General features: G+C 50.1%; 1 protein-coding gene across 2 annotated transcripts in view; it reads right to left on the bottom strand.

The window, feature by feature from the left end:
* Nucleotides 1–1401: 1401 nt before the first annotated feature.
* Nucleotides 1402–23758, bottom strand: part of ZBTB47 (zinc finger and BTB domain containing 47) — a 79035-nt gene continuing 56678 nt past the window's right edge. For both annotated transcript variants that reach the window (XM_059729236.1, XM_014609023.3), the window contains exons 3-6: nucleotides 19480–19627; nucleotides 17190–17305; nucleotides 9295–9439; nucleotides 1402–7211 (exon numbers count right to left, since the gene is read on the bottom strand). In XM_059729236.1, coding sequence (XP_059585219.1) covers nucleotides 6802–7211; nucleotides 9295–9439; nucleotides 17190–17305; nucleotides 19480–19627 — 819 coding nt within the window. In that variant the 3' untranslated portion in view covers nucleotides 1402–6801. The remainder of the gene's footprint in view (nucleotides 7212–9294; nucleotides 9440–17189; nucleotides 17306–19479; nucleotides 19628–23758) is intronic.

The raw sequence follows: 23758 nt of genomic DNA, 5'->3' as shown, positions 1-23758 counted from the left end.
GGCATGGGGAAGATCGGTGCTGCCGCCGGTCCCAGGAGTGCCGGACTCCTCCCGGGGGTGTGTGCCCCCGATCTGCATGTGGGATGACAGGAGCCGGGTGCTGCTGCCTGGGGTCAGCGACAGTAGCGATCTTCCCTGAGCAGGTCCCAAGTGGCAGCACCTCGTTTCTCTCATTTGGCAGGCGGATCAGGGGCCTGCACCCCTGGGAGGACTCGGGCACAGCCCCCACTGCCCTCCCGGGGGTGCGGGTGAGACCCCAATCTACCTGCCTGTTGCATTTTATGATTCCCCATTATACCCTGTGGGCGAAACATTGAAACAGCGCCAAAACAGCAAAACAGTTTCGAGGAAACGAAACAGAACAGTGCTTTCAAAACTAAACGAAACTCGAAACGAAAGAGTCCCGTCGAACCGTCGAAATGGCAGTCGAATCAGAACAGTGCTGTTTTGCAGAGCCCCGTTACTGGGCAGAATCGCGAACCGATGTGGCCTTGCTCTCCAGCTTTGATATACAACCGCATTGCTCTTTGGGGTGTGCAAGTGCAAAGCCACTCCACGTGTGCTGCAACCCATGAAGTAGGCCCAAGGGCTCTAACCGCCACCACACCACACAGCCGCTTCCAATGATCCAGAGAAATCTTTACCCATTTGTGCCCTCCCTTCCCAAACCACCACCCAGCAATAAATGCTGCTCGCTTAAGGGCCTGGCTCTTTAGTCCTCATGCTCCACTACCTTCCACCACTGTCAACAGGAATTGCACGCATGCCAAATGCCTGCAAAGGTGCCAGTCCTGCCGAGCCCATTTTGGCGACAGCAATCCCCAATGGGGCCAAAGGGACCAAGCGGAGCGTTTCAATGACAGGGGATGTTTTCTTCTATAAAAGGCAGATTCATTTATTGATTCGGTCCTCCCACTCGCAACCTCTTTAACAATCATAAAGATTTTCAGATCGCTAGAACGCAGACCAAGGACTCAATCCTGATCTCACACCAGTTTCGGTGATGCTACACTACGCGTGTCATCATCTGCCGCTCCCCATTTCCCTGGTAGGAGGTCAACAGCGAACCTCAAAGGGTCACCAAAAGTTTAGTCCAGAGATGCACAAAATGCAAGTAGCTGCACCAGCCCAGAGAGCAGGTTGGTGCAATAACCCATCTCCGCCAAGCAGTAAAACCACTCAGGATGGAGATGCACACGGGGGGTTGCTGTCTCCACAGGGCTCGCCTCCGTATTAAAGGCATCTGGGACCCGTTTGGTTTTAGGCCGCTTGCTGTGACCAACAACCATCCTCAGCTGGGCAGGATTTGGTGCTGCTACATCAGACCATGACTTTCTCCAACGTAAGAGAGCCACCACCCTTCCCACACATTGCACCATGCCAAACAGAGCACTGCTGTAATTGGACTTGAGATAAACATATATTGATTACACATGGTCATTAAAAAAAAAAAGTAGTAATAATACATTTGCTAGAACATGACTTAAGATGCTTCCGAAAAGCATCCGAACTCACCCCGCTTCCCTCCCTCCCTTCCCCCATAACTATACAGAATAAAGTGCTTCATTTATTTTGTTCACACGAGTAGACCCACCGATACACTCTTTTTTTTTCCTTTTTTTTCTTTTTTTTTTTTTTTTTAAACTTGGCATGTTTGGGCAACAGATACTGAATGCCATAAAATAATACACAGCCAAACGTCAGGCGTTAGAAACTACTTTGAGGCAAGTGGAGCGCTTGGATTTTGTTTGTCTCCTTCAAGTTCAATGCTACCACGGTGGGGGGTTTTTTGTTTTAGTCCTAATCGCGCCGTCCCTCCGTGAATGACGTGTCACTAGGCAGGGCCATGCCACAACACTGCTTCTGTCCACGCGAGCCAAGGGTCCGTCTCTCGGCTCGGCTCCCAAACCAAGAGCATAATCAGTGGAGCTGCTAGCAGCCGAGGCCAATCTCTATTGCACTGTCACAGCCGTTTTCAACCCGTCGATCCGCTGTCTTCTTGCTGCGCTTCTGTTATGGCTGTTGTCCAAGGGGGCCAGCCCTGCTTCGTGAAGGCCGCGAGGCAAACTGGTCTGTGCTACCAGACTCCTGGGGAATTAAAAAAAAAAAAATCCCCTTTCCCAACGCAATGAAAGAAAAGCGGGGTGGAGAGACGGGGTGTGTAGGCACACGTGGGGACACGTGCGCGTGGTTGCTTGCGGAAAGGTCGTTTGCAGAATGTGCGTTAATGGCTAATGGAAATGAAGCCCCTCTCGGCGCTCTTGGTCGGCTGAAGAAGGGACGTGAGGGGGGTTAAGGTGCAAGAGTTAAAAAATAATAACGACAACAACAAAACGCTTGAACGCAATGGGCCCGTTCCCCTCCCCACCTGTCTAACTCCAAAGGCTTTGATGGGAGTTTGACCAGGGATGATGCCAATACATTTGGGGAACAGCTCCACTTCAGTTCTCAGTACGGTAACAAAACAGATCGATCCCTAGGACACATTTAGTCTTAATAAAGGTGTAGACAAAAGTGGTCGGAGACCGGGGGATTCCTGGAAGCGCATCTTGGGCCTGGCCTGGGGGCGCCGTCAGGTTCTCAAAGTGCTGTGTGCATGCCACGCTCTGCTGTCTCGAACCCGCTCTCTGGGCAGCCTCTTGCAGTGAATCTGCCCCGACTAATGGCTGTGAGCGGGGTTCATCCCTACACCTGCATCTCAGCCAGGCAGCTCCAAGCAGCTGAGATCTGCCTTTCGGTGATGCATTGGATAATAGCATGACTCCACCGGCTTTAGAGGGACGCCCCTGACTCAGTGCAGGAGCAAGCAGGAAGACTGGTTTTAGGGGAAGGATCATTTTCTTTGTCAGCTCGAGTGAATGGGAAGGAGTGGGCTTACTCTTGGGAAAAGGAGCCAGCCGAATGAATCTGGGGGGGTGTGAAGCTCTCTGCACAAAAGGAGGGGGACTGAAGCTCTCACAATGCTCTGCCAACCAGCTTCAACCCTAGATAGCGTTGGAGAAACAGGTGCCCATTCATACCTTGGCTTCTGCTTAGAGTTCCTATGAGGACTGGATATGATGGACAAGGGTGAAGGTGGGTTTGACACTTTAATGAGACCATCTACTGCACAGACCACCACCCAGCCATCCTCTGATGGTAACGTCTGCCACGGTAGCATGGATTGGGTTCTTACCAATAAACCCAGGTGCCTAAGGACCTTCTAGCTGACTCGCAAGCTATGAAGCCTTCTGCAGACAAGTGATTTACAGGGGATGAGGGATGGTCCTGACCAAGCCCAGCACATTTGGGCTGGGGGCGGGAAAGCAGGGCAGTGGGACCTACTGCAGAAGGATGGTAGAGCCATTTTTGCAGTGGCCTTCCTCTCTCCACGGCATGAATGAAGTCAGACCCTGCAACTTGTTAACTGACTTCAATACAGAAGCTGCAGTGGATGTGAGAGAGGTGAGGGAGGAAGGGGTTGAAAGATTGCAGAACCCAAAGACAAGCTGGGGCTTTAGGGACAAGAAGCCAGAACCTGGTGTATAAAGTGAGAGCGAAGTCATCAGTCATTTAAATCTCCTTAATGCAAAGGGAAGGGGCTCCACCACGTATCAGACTCCTTGTCCCTTTACTTCTGACACAGCATCCTACCCTACCCACCTTTAGCAAGGCACTGAAGCATGTGCTTAACTTTTAAGCATCTGGTTAAACCCCGCTGCCTTCCATGAGATGTAATGCCTCGCTGAACAGAGACAGGCTTCACATGCACCTGGATGCTTTTCTGAGCTGAAGCCATAGAGATAAGAGCATCAGGGCTCCTTCCTAAACCAGACGCTGCTCAGACACCTGCACACAGACGCCACAACTTAAGCCCTTACAGTCTAATGGGGAATGGTTTCTGTAGCCAGCCACGTGTGCTTTCCTCCTCCTTCTGGCTCCCTCTCTCATACCCAATGGCCACCTCTACCACGACCGCTTCACCACTACGAATCTGGCTTCTGTCCTCATGCCTAAGTGCGGCTGCACCCTAGATGCACACCACAAAGTGATCAACAGCAGAACAATCTCCGTGCCCTGCGGCTGGTGCTGGTTTTTTGCCACTCTGCAAGGGATGAAGCAGCTCCTGCAACAACCTAATGCAGCCAAGTCCATCCTTACCGTCGACGGGAAGTGAGGGTGTTTGCGCAGACGTCTTCCTCCTTGCCTAGAGGAGGGAAGCTATAGCGCCAGTACGGTAGTTACACCATTGCTGCCATGTAAACACCGCTGCTGTGAAACAGGGCTTTGCAGGAAGAAAACTCATCTCCTATCATCGGGGGCTAGCAAAAGCCCACTGTAAAAAGGGCCTGAGTGGTCTTCCTTGAACCAGCTACTATAAGGCGCTCGCTGTAGTGCAAGTCACATGACATCCGGGTCACAGACTGAGCGCCTCCTGCACCAAAGACTCCTTCAATGAGCAAAATGCCAAACAGGGACTTCTCAACACAATCTGTGCAAAGGAATGAAGAAACTGTAGGCATCGCACAGAGCCACCAACACTAACTAATACCACCGACTCAAGTTACGTTCCAAACGCCTCCCTAACTCTTCTTAGCTCAACAGGCCACTCAGTTATGGGGAAGAGGCTCACCTCCATCACACAGCAACACAGCACCAGGGGTAGGAGATTATACTTGCCAATGCTAACTTTCTACCCAACTGGAAGTACACATGGGCTTTCAATATTTCATAAGGTGCATGTCCATTTTCTTAAGGCTCCTTCTCCCATAAGAAAGCCTGTGGCAATAAGGCAGCTGAATACTAGCCGTGCGAGCCAGACAGCGAAGCTTACTCCCTCTGCACAAAGACAACAACTCGGTGCCATGAAGGGGAGGGAACAACCTGGACTCTTCAAGGAGAGCAACAAATTGTGGAAGGAGACCTCACAGAAGAGAACGGAGAGGGTCAAATTATTGCCCTCGCTTAGTGCACGATCCAGGTTAGCAGGTCTGATTTGCAGAGTTCAGGACCCCCAGAGCCCTGTGCATACAGCCAGGAGCTTACAAGCCCGTTAGATTTATTGTCCACCACCATAAGGCACTAGGAGGATGTATGGGACTAGGCTGGGACCGGTGGAACCACCTTCTAACCCATCTTAAAACCAAAAGCGAACAGAGTGCTCACATGGAGTACAACTGTTTGATGGGGGACACAGTTCCAGCTCAGCTCCTGCATATAAAGACTCATTGCTGGCTTTGGGCAGTAGGGAATCTAACTATTTTGCACACCCTTGTTGGGAAAAAAAACAACACACACACACACACACACGCACACACACACACACACTCTACCCAAATTCCTAGCCTAGGTGGTTTCCTCTCCTCCAAAGAATTGGTATTTGAACCACAGCCAGTGAATGCTTCCATGGGACGCAGGTGTGTCTGGGGCTTGTGCTTTAGATTACCAAACTGTGAGCGTGTGTCACAGGCTGTGGGTGGGAAGAAGGCAGGATAAAATGCAACAGCTCCCTCAACAGCTATTGTTAAGCATAACAGTGCATTGTGAAGTGTGCCCACAAGCCGTCAGACAGGTAATCCCTGCTGTGGGCACTGGGGATTCCCGGTAATGGCAACGTCCCATCCATACCGACCGCGTTAGTGCAAAGCCATGCCCAGGAGCCCCTGACACACATGCGTGAAATGATGAACGCACACCAAGATCCTCCGTGCTGTGAGCAGAATGCCTCCAGCACACGACATGCCTATATTACACCTAGAAACTGCCACTGCCACTTTGACCAATGAAGCTTTTCTGAAACGTGAATAAATGGTACCCCATTTTTAGAGCCTGTCACTTGAAGACCCCCCCTACCACACGGCGTAACCTGCATCTATTTCCTTCCTTGTGCCTATTTTCGTAGCTCCCTCCAGTGCAAAAAAAAAAAAGGCCGCCCGTGTTCCTCACCAGGTCTCAAAGTGTTTCTAATTCTCTTGCACATTTGCACCTGTGTGCATCTGTCTCATACGCTTTCCACCTATAAGCAGCTACTGCCAAAGGCTGTATGGTAGCAACTGTTAATCGGGGCAGCCCATGAAGTCAACAGGGCACAGGATGCAGTATTCTTCCCAGCAGAAAGCCCTTCAGAATAAAACAGATCCCTGTATTAAAATGGAGAGTGATTGCTACCAACCCTTTTGCAGAGCTCGGACAAGATAAAACGGCTGTTAACCAGATGGAGACTTGAAAACATCCACTACGAGGAGGAGTGAGTGGGAATGGCTTGACGGAGAGGGCGTGCGTTGTAAATCCAAAGCTCTGATCATCTATTATCGTGACGGGGAACATGGACAAATGCATGGAAACAAGCAGCAGCTGTGGTTGAGAATAGGTAGGGGCCAAAGCCACCCTGGTACTAAACACTGCTGCGTAGGGAAGTCAGCTCAGGAGAACCCTAGAGCAAGCTGGGCATGAGGACAGGTGGGGCTGGGAAGCACAAGAGATGAAACCGTGGAGAAGAGGAGGGGAAGAAAGGGCCTTTTGTCTACGCTGTTATTTAAATACCATGTTTCCCCCCAGTTTTAGTGCACTCCAAGCCGCTTGGGAGCTTGTTCCTGCTACATGAGCTCTGGCCCAGAGAGCCCGTTCCCTCGGTGGAAAGCTTACAAGCAAAAATCCCCCCCATAAATCAAAAGAAAAACAATGAGAAAGAAGGAGTGGGGGAAGAGAGGGAACGAGCCCCCTTCTCCTCCCTCCCATCCCAAGCAATGGGAACGAAATGCCTGCTGGGCACTTGCCGACGGGCAGACCAGTTTGTGTGCACCCGTGCACCACGGGCAGGGCCTAATTGTTGTTCGAGTTGATCCGCCCGGCTGGGAAGAGGGGAGGCGGTGGCGGTAGGTGAGGAGGAGGAGGGAGGGTCTGAGGGAGAGGGTGAAGCAGCGGCAAGGAGAGCGAATGGGGGTGCTGTGTCGCATGAGAGATGCCGGTGCCCGAGGGTAGGTGAGGCGAGACGGCGCTCTGGGGAAGGGCCAGGCCACCGCCGCCAGTGCTGTTGGTGTCCGAAGCCAGGGGGTTGCTGACGCGGAAGCACTTCTCCTTGTGGGCCTTGAGCATGTTGGAGAAGCGGAAGCGCTGGCCGCAGACGTCGCAGGGGTACGGCTTCTCGCCCGTGTGCGTCCGGCGGTGGCGCTTCATGTTGGGACGGCTGGTGAAGCTCTTGCCGCAGATCTCACAGATGTAGGGCTTCTCGCCTAGGGGAGTGAGGAGACAAGGGGGGGAGTTAGAGACCTCTTTTGCCTCCACATGTGGGTAGCCCGCTCCCACCACCAAAGGCCTGGCCTCTTCCCTCATCCTTCCCCTGTTAGCCAGGGGTTTTAGTCCCACAGAGCCGACGCACCATTCTCGCACAACCGTCTCTGCTGTGGTTCTCAGCTCAAACCTGAGAAAATTCATATCCAAGAATCAAGGTTCATCTAACCAAATGCCGTCCATGGTCTGGGTGGCTGAAAGCTGCATGCTGTACAGCCATGGGGTCACATGCCATACCAGGCAGCTTCCTTGCCATGCAGGCAGTAGGCTCCCAGGGCCCCTTCCCACCATGCTACCCTGCTGCAGAGAGCCCGGGCATCCCAGCAGCCAGAGCAATGGGGGAAAACAGCAGCTGGCCAGGAACCTATGGGCGGTATGTTAACCCTGGATGTAGTCCATAGGCCACCAGTTGGACAGCCCTGATCTAAGCCTAGTGGCTCACTAGGCTTAGTGAGGTGAAGGCACAAGAGTTTCTGCAGCCAGTGGCACCCAAGAAAGGAAGGGGGCCAGCACCATGTCCGGCTCCCTTTCCCTCCCCAGGTTAAGCAGCCAGACTCAGCTGGGCTGAAGCGAGGCAGCACTGGGCAGGAGTCTGGATCAAGGCTCAAACTCAGCAGCGAAGCACAGGAACAAGTTACCCAGAGAGGTGGTGGCATCTCCATCCTTAGCATTTTAAGACCCATCTCCACAAAGCTCTGGCTGGGATGATGTAGTTGGGCTGGTCCTGCTTTGAGCAGGGGGTTTGACTAGATGTGACCTACTGAGCTCCCTTCTCTGACCAGCTAGAGCCATAGTAAAATGTCTTATATGCTCTGCCATAAAACCCCTCCCCAAGCATGGGCGTGGTAGGCAGAGCTGGAGGTCCTGTTGAAGATTAGCCTATGCTCCAAAAAATAAAATAAAATTCAGCAGGGCCACACTGAGACCTTATCAGAGAAACTTAGAGAAGTAGGGCTGGAAGCAACCTCCAACGGTCACATCTAGTCCAACCCCCACGGTTAAGTCCCAGGAGGAGCACTGGACAACGCAGTCAAAATCCCCAGCCTCAGCTGCAGCCAATACCTCCGAGGAAAGTGAAATAAAACCTTGTCTTGTGTAGCAACAGAGGGGGAAAATCCTTTTTGGTGCCAGGTGGCAATCAGCAAAGCCCAGAAGCATGGGAAATACCCATAGAAGACAACAGGTCACCTGGATCATCCCCCGACTGGTGGCTGTCCGAACTCAACTTGAAGACCTCCAATGATGGAGACTTCATAGCTTCTTAGGTGTCTATTCCCCAGCCTTGCCACTCTAACAGTGAAGACGCTGTTCCTGATATCCAGTCTAAACCTACTTTGCTGCAACTTCAAGCCGCAACTCTCTGCAGTTATCTTCTATATCTCTTAGACCCCACTAACCTGCCAAATCAACCCATTGTCCAGTCAGAGGTGTTCCAGGCAGGGTTTGTGCCCTCGGCAGCTACAGGCTCTGGCTGTTTTTAGGACTTGATGGGTAGAGGTGTGGGGCTCGAGGCTCCTGGCAGCTGCAGGGTCCAGCTGCATGGAGCAAGGGGAAGCGTCCCCCTGGCAGAGTTGAGTCTCCTTCCTGTCCCCACAGAATCCCATGCTGAGCAACGATGTAAAACCCTTTAATTTGGCAGCAGCTGCAAGGGGGCAGTCAATGGGGTTAGCTACTTGGCTGGGAGACACCTTCCCCCTGTTCAGTGCAGCCACAGCCTGGAGTTACTATGGGCCTTGAGCCCCACTACGGGTGCCTTGCAGTTGGGTGCCCCCCACCTCCCTTAGTCAACCCCGGGACCTCACGCCCCCCTTGCCCACCCTAGTCATGCTACTGTTTTCAAGCAGTTTGTAACAAAATCCAATCTGCCCCAAAACGCTGGACTGAGGCAGGGAGCCACGCACAAGTCTGGAGCAGCAGAGACGGTCAGTGCTGCACATCCCTAGGAGGTCCTTTGGGGACATCGCAAGCTACAGCAGGATGCCCCTGGTACGTCATCATTGGGGCAGGCATTATAGGAGGTCTCACCTGTGTGCGTTTTCATGTGCTCATCGAAATACTGCTTCATGTTGAAGTCCTTCCCGCACCACTGGCACATGAACTGCTTGTGTCCGATGTGGATGCTCATGTGAGAGCGCAGCTGGTACTTGTACTGGAACCGCTCGTTGCAATTCTGAAATGGAGAGGGCGAGGTGAGACGAGGGCAGGGACACGGCCGGGAGCAGGAGCGAGGAGAAAGGAGGGAGTTTCGGCTCTAGCGCACAATTGTTCACTTAGGATCCATGGCAGGTAGCAGCTGCCGTGGGCACATGGGGGGCTGAGATGCCAAGAGCGCCCGCAACTTGCCCAAGATCCCAAAAGGAGTCGGTTGCAGGGCTGTGACCCCTCCAAATCAAAGCGATCCTGAACTAATTCAAGGAACTTCACTCAAAAGGCATCAAACCCTGAAGGTTTTACTCGGCTTCCTTAAGCTCTTGCTCCGCTTTCAATATGGCCTCGGTTAGTCAATCCATTATATTCCCAGTAAGTTTCTACTTAAGTAAATAACTATGAACTATAATCCCAGAATGCATTTCACTTGGGCAAATGCTAGTCTTGAGACTACAGCGTACCTTGGACAAATCACGGCTCTACTGATGTTCCAGATGCAGACCGTGTACCAGAGTGCATTTAGGTCCAGCAAATAAACTGCATGCTGAGTTTGAGATACTGTGGTTAAAGCACAGAGGCAGATCACAGCCAACATGGGAAATTTCTGCTAGTCCGTCTGGTGAAACCAGGTCCTAAATAAGTGCCTCTGAGCATCTCATTTGGGGCAGATTTTTGACACGAGGCAAACTCTGTGACGCTGCTCCCCCAAGAGGTAATTTGCCTTCTTTATAGAAGTGCTATTTTTGCCTTCTGTTAATAAACTAATTGCTCGAGCTTGACGATCCGGAGTACCACGTCTGTCCAATACTGAACTCGAGCGTGTTTAATATGTGCTGACCACAGGGGGGTATAGAGGTGCTGACCTAGAGACAGCAGAATTAAGAGACTGTATCATAACCATAAACTGTGTGGACGGGACTCTGTTGTAGCATAGGGCTTTTCTCCAGGACTGAGCAACATGACATTCAGGATAAAGCAAATGCATCTCTGAATCCTTGCGTGGTGCTTGGGGGGCACAGTGTCTCTAGAAACAAGGACACTGAGGCCTGCCTTTATGGGCGTGAAAGAGGGGTTTATTTATTTGCTTTGTTTGGGGGTTTTTTAAGGCATTTTTTTCATGCCCCAGGTCAAATTAGCCAGATCAGGTCCAAATCCATTTGAATCATACAAGAACCAGATGTGGCCCTGCTACAGGCAAGTATCCTCCACCCCACCCTGCAGTTTCAGATACTTCCAAATCCTTTGAACAGTCATCCTAGGTGCAAGCCCAAGCTCAGAGGCTCGGGGTTCGAGTGCCCCCGAGTTCAGCTTGCCCTCAGCCCTACGTCAGCAGGAGCAAGCTAGGGAGGAGTCTCCCATTTCCATAAAGTCAGCATGTAGCGCAGATCCTCCCACTGGAAGCTGGCCGATGGGGGCTAACCATGAAGCTCTCACAGGGAGTCCTGTCTGCAAGCACACAAGGGTGCACCCTCCACTACACAGTGCCTTTTTAATTGCATTACCTCGGTCAGGGTATTAGCCCTGCCACCGTCGTGGTTGTGGCATTTCCTCTGCCAGGAAAGAGGTTGAGAAGTGACCGCAGATGATGGAGGAGCAAACAGACCGGGATGATGACATGGGAAGGGAGAATTCAACAGACAGATAAGCGACCACCTGTATTTTTTTGGATAAGAGAGCTGCTTACCAACCTACCGCCCATTCCAAAAACAACTGGAATTATTTAAAACAACTGGAACGCTTTAAAATGTAAATGGCTAGCAAAGAAATATAAATGAATCAAGAAGTATAAATGCCTCCCAAGGGCCTGAACATCTGTCCAGAGAGAAAACTAGACAAGATACTATGATGCGGAGAATTAGAAGAATTCTCCCAAGGATTTCACTGGGAGAAGTACCTTCACTACTTGGACACAACCACCTCTAGCCACCCATCGGCCACAACTGAGAAAACACACGGTAATAAACCTGGACTGGACACCTCCCCGCAGACATAACCACACACTGGACTATTACATCAGCTGTTTCAGGAAGAAAATGGAGAGCACAATTCTCAATAAAAGCCAAGACCACAACAGGCCAGGACACAGTTTGGCCAAGGACAGCAGATCAGATCTCCCCTTTTATGAAAAGCATATCATAGGAACTTTAGTATTCAGGTGGCATTAACAGCAGGTCATTTATTAGAGCTTATCCTAAACAGACACCCATGCCATCAACAGCACAAGCTGCATCCTGGCTTGGCAAGTTCCCAAACTGTTTGGACCAATGGGGCACTTTTAACCCTCAAAAAATGTCTTGCAGGCCATCACACACCCTTACAATCTAACTTTCAATTTACACGGGGGAAGAGAGAGTAGCGAGATCTACAGCTACTTATTACAGCCTCACAGACCACCCTGCACAATGTGTGGGCTGGACTGTGGGAATCACTGATCTCAACGGATCTGTCTGGGATTCGGATAATGTCTGTCTGCTCTTTAATTGAATAAACTCAAAACCAAACATAGATTTATTTAGCAGGCCAAGGACCAGGTGCACCTGGTCTCATTGGCAGCAACAGATATATGTGGCCTTCCCAACACAGTTCTTCCACAGCTTAGAGACTAACCAAAGTATATACATGCATAGATAGACTTGTTACTTCTAGATTTCAGGAGTACTCCATCCTTTTAGCTGTCTGTCCATCCATCCAGGTATGTAAATGTACCTCACCATTGCGATATAAGAGCATCTCCCATAACTGAAAGGGGCAATGCTGCCATTGTTATCTCAATCCTTCACCTTTGCAGTGTCTGGCCACAGGAGTTTCAAATGAAACTGGGTGAATGAGGGTGCTACTGTAGGAAAACTCAAGTTCAGCCAGGGTTCGGTCCTGCTCCTATCAATGTCCCTGAGGGCACAGTGAGGCTTAGTGGTGCTTGGTGGTAGAATTGCTCCTTGATGCTCTGGAGCTGCCACTCCACCAGCATGTGGAGAGGTGACATTAATTGAAAAGCTGTACGATACAGAGTCGGGTGTCCGAGGATAACCTGGATGAATCATGCTCCGTCTGGAATGAGAGATTGGAAAACAGCCTTCATTTGCTCCTTCTGATGTACAGCAGGCCTGCAGAAGCTGAGCAGCTGGTATCTCATGCGGATATATTTCAGTGGACTCATATACTGCAAAACACAGCATCTGATGAAGTGAAGCTATACATACACACACGCGGATCTCCTTGGGTTAGTCTACAAGGTGCAAATCTACCTGCCTTCTACTTGACTTCAGACCACCATAGTTAACTATGTCTCTCTCCTAAAAACACAGCCGCCTTCCTCACCATTAGAAGCAAGGAAGCAAGCACTGGGCTGGGTGAGATGGTCTGTCCTGTTGTGGCAAGCCTTGCTTTCCTACGCAAGGCAAAAGGAGGCAGAAGCATCAGGAGCGGGAGGCTCTGGGCAGGCAGGTGGTTAAGCCTCCACATTCAGACAGGCTAGGGCAGGAAGCCTACCTCATTGCCATTTACCTGTGCACCTCAGGGCAAGCACTTCACCCCACTCAGTGGAAAGCTAGAGACCTATGTCCTGTACGTACACACGGATTTCTAAAGCTAACTTACATGGGCATGAGATACAATTAAGCTGCAGACTAGGGAGGCTTACCTACACCCCCTCAGCCCTGACAGGTCTTCAAGCCCCCAGGCACAGTTAGTAAAACCCAATAGATTAAGAAGCAATGTGGTTTTTTAGAATGCATTAGAAATGCATTTGTACCCGCTGAAAAGGAAGTTTCATCCCTGGATGTTTGGACATTAAAGAGTCATCAAATAAAATACAGGAGGGCTGCGATTAGGGACTAGAGCCCTGGGCTCCCGCCTCCCAAGCCACCGAGGTAGGTTTGAGATGCTCCATCTGAGATGAGCCTTCAGCCTAGCGAAGAGGGCACTCCAAGAGGGGTGGGAGGTCTGGGTTCAAATCCCCCCAGATAAAAGAAAGGGGCTAAACCCAGGTCTCTCCATCCTGGGCAAATGCTCTTAGCACCAGGCTCCTGTGTAAAGAGTGGGAACCTTGGCCCTCTGTGTTTTAAAACAGAGTCAGTCCAGCTCAGTCCCTTGCAAGAAGGGCACAGGCATGTCCTAGCACTGGTCTGCAGACTCCAAGCAGACACAAGTACCTGAGTGCGTCATCTCGGGTGTAGATGAAAACACTCTCCTCCCATCCTCAATGCTTCCTTCTGTTTAACTTCAACGCGGCTGCATGCTATACGCTCTTACTTTACTAGCTCCCTGCACGGCTATCCTACGGTAAGCTATGGACACACAGCACGTACACCGAGGTAACTTACACTGGTGTAGGTTTTACCCCGATTTTTCCCAAGCTAATGCAAAACTGAACTCTAAGTTATACCAGCATATGGCTGTACTGTGTGGGCCCTCTCATTTCTGGTGCTGTAAAGCCCAGTTATAGTGGTGCCCTAACCAGTGGTCCACACTTCCTCCCCTCTGTGAGCACTCACCAGGCCCCCAAGCCAACGGCACGTTAAAAGAGAGCAGAATTCACTCCTCAACTTTTTAATTCCCTCTCTCTCGTCTTCCTCCCCAGTTGCTGCTGTTGCTCCCGCCCCTCCAGCTGGGCTGGATGGGGCAGGCTCAGCCTGGGACAGCAGCAAGGGCAGGCTCGTTCACCCTCCCTGCAACCCAAGAGCAGGCAGGGGCAACTGGAGCTCTGTTTGTCCTTGAGACATCGGGAATAGAGGCAGCGACAGGTGAGGGGATATAGGGAGGGAAGGGGACAAGCCTCTGAGCATGGAGGGGAAGGGGCAATTGTTTAAAAAAGGCCCCAACTACTATTCTTGCAATGTGGTCTGCCCACCCTGGTGCAAGGGGGATAGAGAGAGGGGTGGGGAAGGAAACAGCGAGCAGAGGGGGTGAGATGCAGACACCCCAACAGCACCAGTCGCTGCTCCCGCAAGATGCTGGATCCGCTTCTATGATCATCTAGGCCAGTGATTTTTAACTGGTGGTCCACAGGCCTCTGGGGGTCCACAAATGATGTCCAAGGGGCTCATGAAAGATGACTATGATCAATCAAAAGCATGCGAATGTCTACACTGACAGTTCAAAGCGAGCTGCAGCTCCATTGGAAATTTCCAGAGGGGTCCGCAAATGGAAGAAGGTTGAAAACCACTGCTTTCGGCAGTCTCTGAAGCCCATCTTCTCCTGCAGGCTTTTAGGAAGAATATCTTCAACTCCTACAGGGTGTGACCTCACTTCCACCCGACACTGATATCCAAATGGCAAAGCCCCCAAGTTTGCTAGGCAGTGATTTGCAAATTCCTCAGGACCTGAGAAGCGCTGTGTTACTGAGATAAGCACCCTTTAGGTGTACAGTGCCTATAGGAATCACAGACAGAAGGCAAAGCAGTGCAGCAATTTAGGCTAAAAACCAGACAACCTGTTGGATTCAGATGTGAGCATTTTGTCTTGCAGCAAACTTTAGAGACGGACAAGTCCGTGGTTCCACATTTAAGTACCTGTGAAGCAAGTGAATTTACACTTTGCCCTGCAGCAATCACAACTAGTTTGAGTTAACTGCCCTTTAAAGGATTACATATAAACATCTGTTTTGATAGGAGTCAAATCTTGGACTAATTAGCTCTGGATTAAGCTGGTCCTCTGTTTTTAGCTTTACAGACTAACTCATGTTATATGTTAAGGAAGTTTACATGCAACAGGCAACGGGATGTTTGACTATATTCTTCTATACAAGTATGGATCAAATCTTTAGGTAACCATGGTTTTAAGCAGAGACAGAGAGACAGTTAAAGTGTTATGCTAACATTATCAGGGTGGAAGGTGCTAACCCCTCCACAAAGGAAAGGAGTTGCTATAGATACCTTAAGGTAGGAGGGAAAGTGACAGACAGAAGTCTGTGATGCTCCATTGAGAATGGATTATGGGTAAACCATGAGTAGGTGGTTTGTTTTGGGAAAAAATAAGAGAGGCTGCATGGGAGTTGGGAGGTTAGATTTGATCCATTTCTGGATGAGAAAATCAAAAGGGATTCAAACAGAGCAAGAGAGAAGGGTCCTTTGCTGGTGTGAACTGGATCTGCAAAGCCAAGCAGCAAGGGAGAGCTAGAATCTCTCTCTCTAGCCCAGTTGTAAGTATTCTCATCAAATGCTTGTCAGTGTAGGTGCTGTGTGGGCACAGTCATTAATAAATGCAGGAGCGCTGCCATCTCATACATGGTTGGTATTTGTTATAGTATTTTAGCACATTTATGCAAGCTACATGTATAGCTGCCACTGGTCCCTAGAGGTAATAAAGGAATTTTGGCCTATTTACTGACACCATCAATCAAACTCCAACCATCCCCCTTTGGGCGGGTCATCACCAGGGACTAGGGCCAGAGCTCCAGAGGATGAGACAAAAGTTCATTAACTTGAAGGAAGAGGAAAGTTCATAATTCTCTATCACCCAACCACTAGAAGGAAACAAACACCTTGGGATGGATGCTGGTTAGGCCCCAAGTCCTCATGCTATGGGAATACAAATATAATACTTGGATTGCTCCCCTGGATGGGATTTTATCTGAGCACCAATGCCTGGATCAGAACAATAACAGGACAAAATAAAAGCACACAAACTAGCCCCATCCAATCCAGAGTCTCATGCCGGGTCCAGTCACATGCACCAGGTCTGGGGCTGTGAACTGACCCCATGCACCATGTCTGGGGTTAGTGCATGCAGTCTGACTCGATGCATAAGTCCAACCCTGTGCGCTGAGTCCGGCCCTGGCACTGGTTTGATCCAACACGTGAAGCCCAAGGGCCCACCATGGGTCCAAAAAATTAGTGGCGCGGGAGTGGTAGCAGTGTTCATTGCTTCAGGGCTCCCAAAACCGTAGCGATTAACACTGCCACAGGCAGAAGCAACGTGAATTACCCTCGGCTTCCCTTATCAACCTGCTTCACCCGCAAAGCTGGAAGGCCGCCTCAGCTGGTGAGACAGTTGTTTGCTCTTCTTGCTTGTTCACACCTCGGGCTCCTCTTCTCCCAGACGCAGTACAGAGAGGGACTAGAGCTGCTCATTCTGCGGCTCAGATGCCTGTCCACTAAGAACTGGGCAGAGATGCACCAAATCATACTGGACTGTGGCTGTGGGCCATGTAGGGACTCCAGGAACGGCCGGCTCTCTTCAAGGACCCCAAGATTAAGCAGTTATGGAATAAAACACCCCCAGCACACTCATGAGCCCTATTTACAAGTCGGCCTATGCCCTTAAGGCCTTAAAAGGAAAGCTGGTAACAGACAGTTGGGTTACAAACAGGGACCGAGATGCAGGACTCTTGTATTTCTTCCACAGTGCAGCCACAGCCTCATGCAAGCCTGGCCAAGTCAGTCAACATCTGGGACCTCAGCTTCCCTGCCTGTAGAGTGGGCAAGTAATCTGTGACCCACCCCAGCTACTCGGGGACCATAGCATGCTCCAGCCAAAAGCTGCTGCTCATTCAAAACCCCTCCAGTTCAGGGGTTAGGATAGCAATGTCTATTGATTATCATTATTTCTCAGGGCTTTGTTTCAGGCTCGGCTTGTATTTGGGCTTGGGGCCCTTGACGTCAAAGAAAGACTGGTTATAAGAACTGAGAAAGAGGTGGGCAGGAGAGGGTGAAGTGGAGTAAGGCTTGTCGTGAGTGGGTACAATCAAGGGGATCAAGTGCAATCAGGGGGGAGGCTCAGGCAGAGGAGACGTGGTCACCCCCGTGAGCAATGAAGAGGGGGAAGGGTCTTACCTCACATTTAAAAGGCTTTTCCCCAGAGTGCTGAAGAGAATGGACTTTCAGGGACATGCTGCGTTTGAAGGACTTCCCGCACGTCTCGCAAGTGAAAGGCATGTCCTTGGTGTGAGCTGAAAATGCAGAAGAAGGGCGTTAAAGCAGGACAGGCAAGGATCGCAGCAGAGGCCGTGGCCACGTGTTGGGCCTGGGGTGCCACCAGGAATGGGGCACCACTTGCTTGTTCGTGCTACATGAAGCCCAAGCCCAAAAAGACCAGATGGCTTACGGGGTCCAGAGCAAATGCCCCATTGCAACTCTGAAACTCTCTGGGACCTGTGGCTGGGCTCGATTCTCAACACCGGTGCTGGGCTGGCAATACAGCTGGGGTAATACAGCTGTGGTGTATAGCCTGTAATGGTGGTGGGGCTCATCCCCACCACTCCAAGGCCAGGCTGTCCAGACCTGGCATTGCAGAGGGCCGTGTTTGTACCTGGTCAGGACCCCGATGGCAGTAGCCGAGTTGCAAAACAACACACATAAGCATGGTATGGGCTTAGGCTCCAGTGTGCCAGGGCAGCCGAGTACTGACTGTTCGCTATGCGAGTTAACCACCAATTTCTCCTCCTCCCTCAGACCTCTCCTTAGGACACCCCTCTGGCACGATGCTCACACAACCCTCCATGCCGACAAGGTTTGCCATCACAATTATTACACAAATCAGAGCCCTCTTGCTATTTGTTGCCTTCGGCTCCCCCAGCCTGACTTTTGTTGCCACCTCTCTCCACCTGTCAGGGAGCTCCTTGAGAAGTAGGGACTGTCTTGCTCCTTGCATATAATATATAGCACCTAGCACACGATGCTCTAGCCCAATTAAGGTTCCTTTGTGTGATTACAATACAAAGAACCTTCAAACCTGCTGTTTTTCTACATCCTTCGATCATTTCTGCTGGCTTTTGTTGTTCCAAAGAAAGAAATCACCCAGGTCAAAACATGAAGGGTTGCTCTATAGGGAGATGTACTCTAAAATAGCATCATTGCAAAACAGAGACATGAAGGACATCCGTATTCCAGCCCACATACAACAGCACGGAAAGTCCTCTTCGTATGCTGCTGGAATCATCCCAAATTGAAAAGCTTCTGCTTTGAAGTTAAAAAATTGACCCTAAATTATTCCAGCCTCCAATTCCCCCTAGAGCAGCAATAGGCACTGGGAAAAATTGCCCTTAATTGCTGAAAAGACACAAAACGAACACCCTTTTAACATTCTCACCACTGCAGCCGACAAATGTATATTGCCATGGCGAGTACAAGCTACCGGCAGCAGAGAAATGCAGGTGCCCCACATGGGTGAGGAGAAGCGGAGCTACTTTCTGCATGGTGTTAGGGTATTAGCAAGTGAGCTAGCTGAGAAGAGATGGGGCAAGGGAGACAGACTGATCGAAAAAAATGGAGATCTTTTTGAAACAATGCACGCGCCGTCTAGAGCTCATCATCGTGTCACCTTGCTACTCGTACCGTTTGCATTCATCACCCTGTTTCGGTGCTGCTGAAAAAAGTACCAGAGCTGTCTACAATGCCGCTTCCCTGTACTAGTGAGAAAGAGAAGGTGCTTTAGCTATCCTCTCTCCATAGACCCAGGTCAAAATTGCTCAGTAATAAAGAGGGGGGTTTTGCTAATTATCTGCTTTGAAACCTCAGCCTGGAATCCAAGGTCCAGCTGGGTCTTTCTTTCTCATGTGTTAAAACCAACAAGTCAAACCTGGCTTCCTCTCGCTCCTCCCCCATAGTTTCAACCCCTGCTGTCCTTGCTCAGTGGTGAAGAGCAGACCCGGACCCTGGAAATGTCAATGAATTGACAATCCGGTCGAAGCAGTGTGAGAAGGGAAAGATCCTACAGCCTCCACTCGCAGCTGTTGGCTGTGCTGAGCAATGCACAGAAAACTCAGGTCTTCCTTAGTTGACTAACTCCAGCTAAAAAGCCATAGCTAAGAAAGTTATTTTGGCAGGGTTGCTTTTCAGAGCACATAAACCTGGCCACAAGCCATTAGGCAGCTGCATCAAAAGCTCTATTGGAGACCAAAAAATACATGTTAGCTCATCACCTGTCTGCAGTAAAGAGTCATCTTTCCTCTGATGCTGAACAAGAAGCTTTATTAGAATAAGGGACACTGCACCCATCTCCCTACATCAGCCCTAGAAAAGACACTGAAAATCCTTTCTAGACATGCTCTTAAGTGGCATACCTAGTAGGAGTGACGGCCCCACAGCCCCCAACCCCAGGACAAAATGCCCCCACCACACTCACCGACCATGTGTTTCCGCACATGAGCCATGGTGTAAAATTTCTTCTCGCAGATCTCGCAAGAGAACTTCTTCTCAGCATAGCCGTGGACGATCTTATTGTGTTCGTGCAGCGACCAGAGCTTCTTAAACCCTTTCCCGCAGGTCACACACTGCAAGGCAAGGAATGGGATAAGAAAGGCAAGAACGGTGGAGAAGTGGGGAAACGGCCTGGGAGAATGACCCGGGATGAAGGACAGGCAGCACCATGGGATAAACTGACACCTCCCCTTGGATAGTATCATGGGAAGTGGGGTGCACACACAATGACCGTGCAAGCATTATTCACCTGTGCACAAGACTACAGAAGGCCAGTGCTCCCAATGGGGAAGGGCAAAGCATGGAGAAGACAAAGCCCTGCTCCTTTATACCAGCCACCAGAGCTGGCTGGTCCCCACAGGGCTTGCGTCTTCATAGGAGCATCAGGAGCAAGGGATATCCCACACCCTGCCCCCCTCCCACCCCCATGGAAAATGTTGACACACAAAGAAAAGGTCATGATTTTCCATATCACATGTTGATTTTTGTTCACTAACAAGTTAGCGGCCAAATACTTGGCTCAGTTAATGGAAAACTCCATTTGCCATCATGAACCCTCCTGGAGGACAGTTTTGCACCAGCCTGGCTTTGGAGCAGGCAATATGGGCTGCTTGCACACTATGTCTCAGGTCCGACAGACCCGGTTGTAACCCTGGCGTGGTTGCGATGAACAAGACTGAGGGTGGGGGTACAGAGAGAAGTGGATGAGTGGTGGCTGGGCTGTGAAGATCCCTCCTTTCTACACCCTAGAGAAGGACACTGTCTCTTTTACTCAGACTTAGAAGCAGATGGCTATAATAACCCATACAGCAATCCATGTGGCCGGGGACCTGGTATCCTACAGCCTAGCAAGCCTGTGATGGCCTCTAAGGAGACAGACAGATGGACACGTCTCAGTACAGTGTAATTTAGGCTGTTTCTGTACACCAATGTGAACCCAATTCTTTCATGGGAAAGGTCTCCGCCAGATTGGGCAAAATCACCTCTGGTTCGGGGGTTTGCAACATCTGCCGGCATAGAAAAAGAAAAAAGTAGCTAAGTGTGTCAGCTGTTCATGCCTGGAAACCAGCTGTGATGGGAAGCGTCTTCCAGCCACCAGTCATGTAGGGCCAAATCAACCCAAAACTCACTGGCCTGTATCTGCAGGGGAACACCCAACCCTCTTGTCCAGGACTGACTGGAGCTTCATCACCATTATCCTTGCTTTGAGCTCGCAAGGACTGAGCAAATCCCAGACAGAAGCAAATCTGGCTGGATTCTGCCTCTCTCCCTCTGTAGCTTCTGGATAACACCATCTTCCCTCCCGGTGCATGTGTTACAGGACTTCAGGAATACATCAACTCTCACCCTGGCTCGAGACCACCATCACAGCAGCAGCATCCCAAAGATGGGCACCAAAGCATTGGTGTCAGACCCAATACAGGAGCAGAATCACATGGGGAAGGGACTCACCAAGACCGTCTGCATTACCCACCTCTACGGAGCTTCCCATTGTACGGTTGTGACCCCCGATCGAGGCTCCTAAACTAACGCAAAGCGACCAAAAGTGATCCTGGACATGCTCAGATGAACAAGTGCTTCGAAATAACAATGCTTAGTAGATGACCCACTGTAACTCTCATCTGTCCACTCTCCACCAAGGTTAAACACTGGTTGCTTTAAACCTGTTTCATTCAAGTTTAAAGTTACAGAAGATGATCTCTGCTATACTGGGGTAGGAGCAGGGACCCAGCATGATTACAGTAGTTCAGTTGATGCGTGACCTCAGATGATATATCTCTTCCTTCCTCCCTTCTGAAAAGGTTCGCGGTCGGTCTTATGACTGTCCACTGCCAACGTGGTATAACTGCTTAGTGTCTGCCTAGGCTCGTCTCCGTGTTGCAGCGAGCAGAGAGCGATTACCTCTATAATCTTACCATAGGGCAGCCGGCAGGTCCTAGCCCTGCCCAGAAGCAAGCACGGCAGTCAGGATTTCACTAGCTGAGGGACTCGTCGAGAACCAGGGTGTCAAAAGCAGAGGATAGTCACCAACAGCAATGTCCGTTCTTGGCAAATATGTCCATTTGGGGGTATACAGGAGCTCAAACTTCCCAGACTGCATTCCTACAATGAGCCTTACTAGCGACACGCAGGATTGTACAACTCCGCTGGAAAAGTAGGACAGCTCCAAAAACCAAAACCTGCTATAATGAAATGGCAGAGCTAGCGTCACGCTTTGCAGGCATAACAGCTTTGAAAAAATTCACACGATTTGGAAAGATTTTCTAAAATATTTCAACAACAAAACTAGACTCTAGTTTTAGGAGGTTACTGCGCTTTAACATGCTTCTCCTATCCTCTGCTATCCCTCCCTCTCTATCCTTCCTTTCCCCCACCCATTACTTATTATAGACGCGTCTCTCTCAGATGGACGGCTTAACGCAATTGATATGCATGTGTTGCTGCATTGCAATTAAAATCAATACCTTTTTTTTTTATTTTTTTTATAGACAAAGCAATGTTCACTCCTGCTCTGACTCAGATGCTCTTCCTGGGAGCAGTGACCATAAAGGAGGTTTAAAGGAAATGACAGCTCAAAGGAGCCACCCCATGACAGAGCACACGAGCGAGCAAAGAGAGGAGTTCACAGAATTTCCTAATCATCGGACGTTGCTGGCACCTTTCAGTCCCGCAGGCTGCGGCTTGCGCGGGGATGCTCTGCCCCCTCACCAAATCACACCAGGATGCAGCAGCATGTTTCTGAAACATCAGAACCTGAAAGAAATATGCTTCTACATCCTGCTTGCCACCAGACAACTTTGAGGTCAAAAAGACTTTGTCAACCTTTCTCTGTGCCTAAATTGGTCTAAATGAACTATTCCAAACAGGAGATTATACCACACCTTCAGCTCTCCTGTGCAAGATGAATTTTCATTTCTACCTAGGAGGACTTTTACAATCTCTGCTCCCTCCTATGCCTGACGAAGGGCGAGCGTACCCGAAAGCTTGCAAATGAATAAAATTATTTGTTTGCAAAGATCTAGTTGGGCTAATAAAAGAGATCACCTCTTCCACGAGTTTTGATTCCTGTTACCAGGAAGGCATTAAAGTCAGGAGAGCTCCGGCACAAAGAGCAAGGCACCGGCCAGCTGCCTTTGCCCTGCTTCGCCAGCAGCAGAGATTCACTGCGACACGAGGACACAACCTCCCGTCACATCCTGCAGGCAGTGTCATCCATCACTGGCCTCCCCTGCATCTCATCAGCATGCCCAAATTTGTATCCGTCTTATTCAGTGACAAAATTAAGCACAGATTCAAGATCCATGGAAGCTAGCACAGATCAAGAGAGGTCAGGGCTGCTGTGATGAACATCGCCTCTGCTTCTTAGTTGACCAGATCCCCCCACTTCCCATTTCCCTATTCAAGGCTTGGATGGGCCAGAAGATGAACGGGATCCGATTTAGCCAGCACGTGCAGGGGAAGACCTCCAAGGCTAGCTGCAGATGCCGAAGGGAGCAACGTCTTACTAGAGGAGCAACTCTGAAGCATCACATTTTCTTTCCACCAAAGGAGCTCATATTTTGGGGTGGGTTTTTTTCAACCTTTTAAAAATAAAACCATTGAAGCAAAAAAAGAAAAGAAAAAGAAAAGTTTCTCACACAAAAAAAAGCTGTTTAAACTAACAACTTTTTGTCCTTTTTTTTTCAGATTGTGTTTTGTGGGTTTTCCGGAAAATGTTCATATTGGAGGCAAAACAGCACAAAGAGAGATGGCGGGGGTTGCCAGAACTGCATTTTCCCCTGAAAAAAAGAAACCTGGGGGGAAGTTTTCTTCTTCTCGGCTCTACATGCTACAGACTAAGCCAACGCCTCGACGTCAGGACACCGTAATGGTCCGAAGGGGATGTAGGCAGTGAAGATCATCCCCCGGCACTTGCTGTAAAGATGTGCTGGTTAAATCAAGGAGCCCCAGTACCGCTCAGCAATGCACATCTCGTTCGACCAAGTCCAGGTCGGTCTGCTTGGGCACTGTCGGTGGAGAACTGCTCCCCGTTTTCCACCCAAACCACTGAGACCATTGCTATGGCCATTGCTGTAACTCTGGGGTCCATTTGGGTTTGGCACCCGACACATGCACTGCTTCAGCTCCCTTTCCTGATATCCTCCCCAAGCTTATATCTCACAGTAGTGGTCCTATACCACATGCTGACACCGAATTCACCTGCC

The sequence above is a fragment of the Alligator mississippiensis genome, chromosome 5 (assembly GCF_030867095.1).
Source record: "Alligator mississippiensis isolate rAllMis1 chromosome 5, rAllMis1, whole genome shotgun sequence".
In the NCBI taxonomy this organism is placed as follows: domain Eukaryota; kingdom Metazoa; phylum Chordata; order Crocodylia; family Alligatoridae; genus Alligator; species Alligator mississippiensis.
This window is presented reverse-complemented; position numbering and strand designations above follow the sequence as displayed.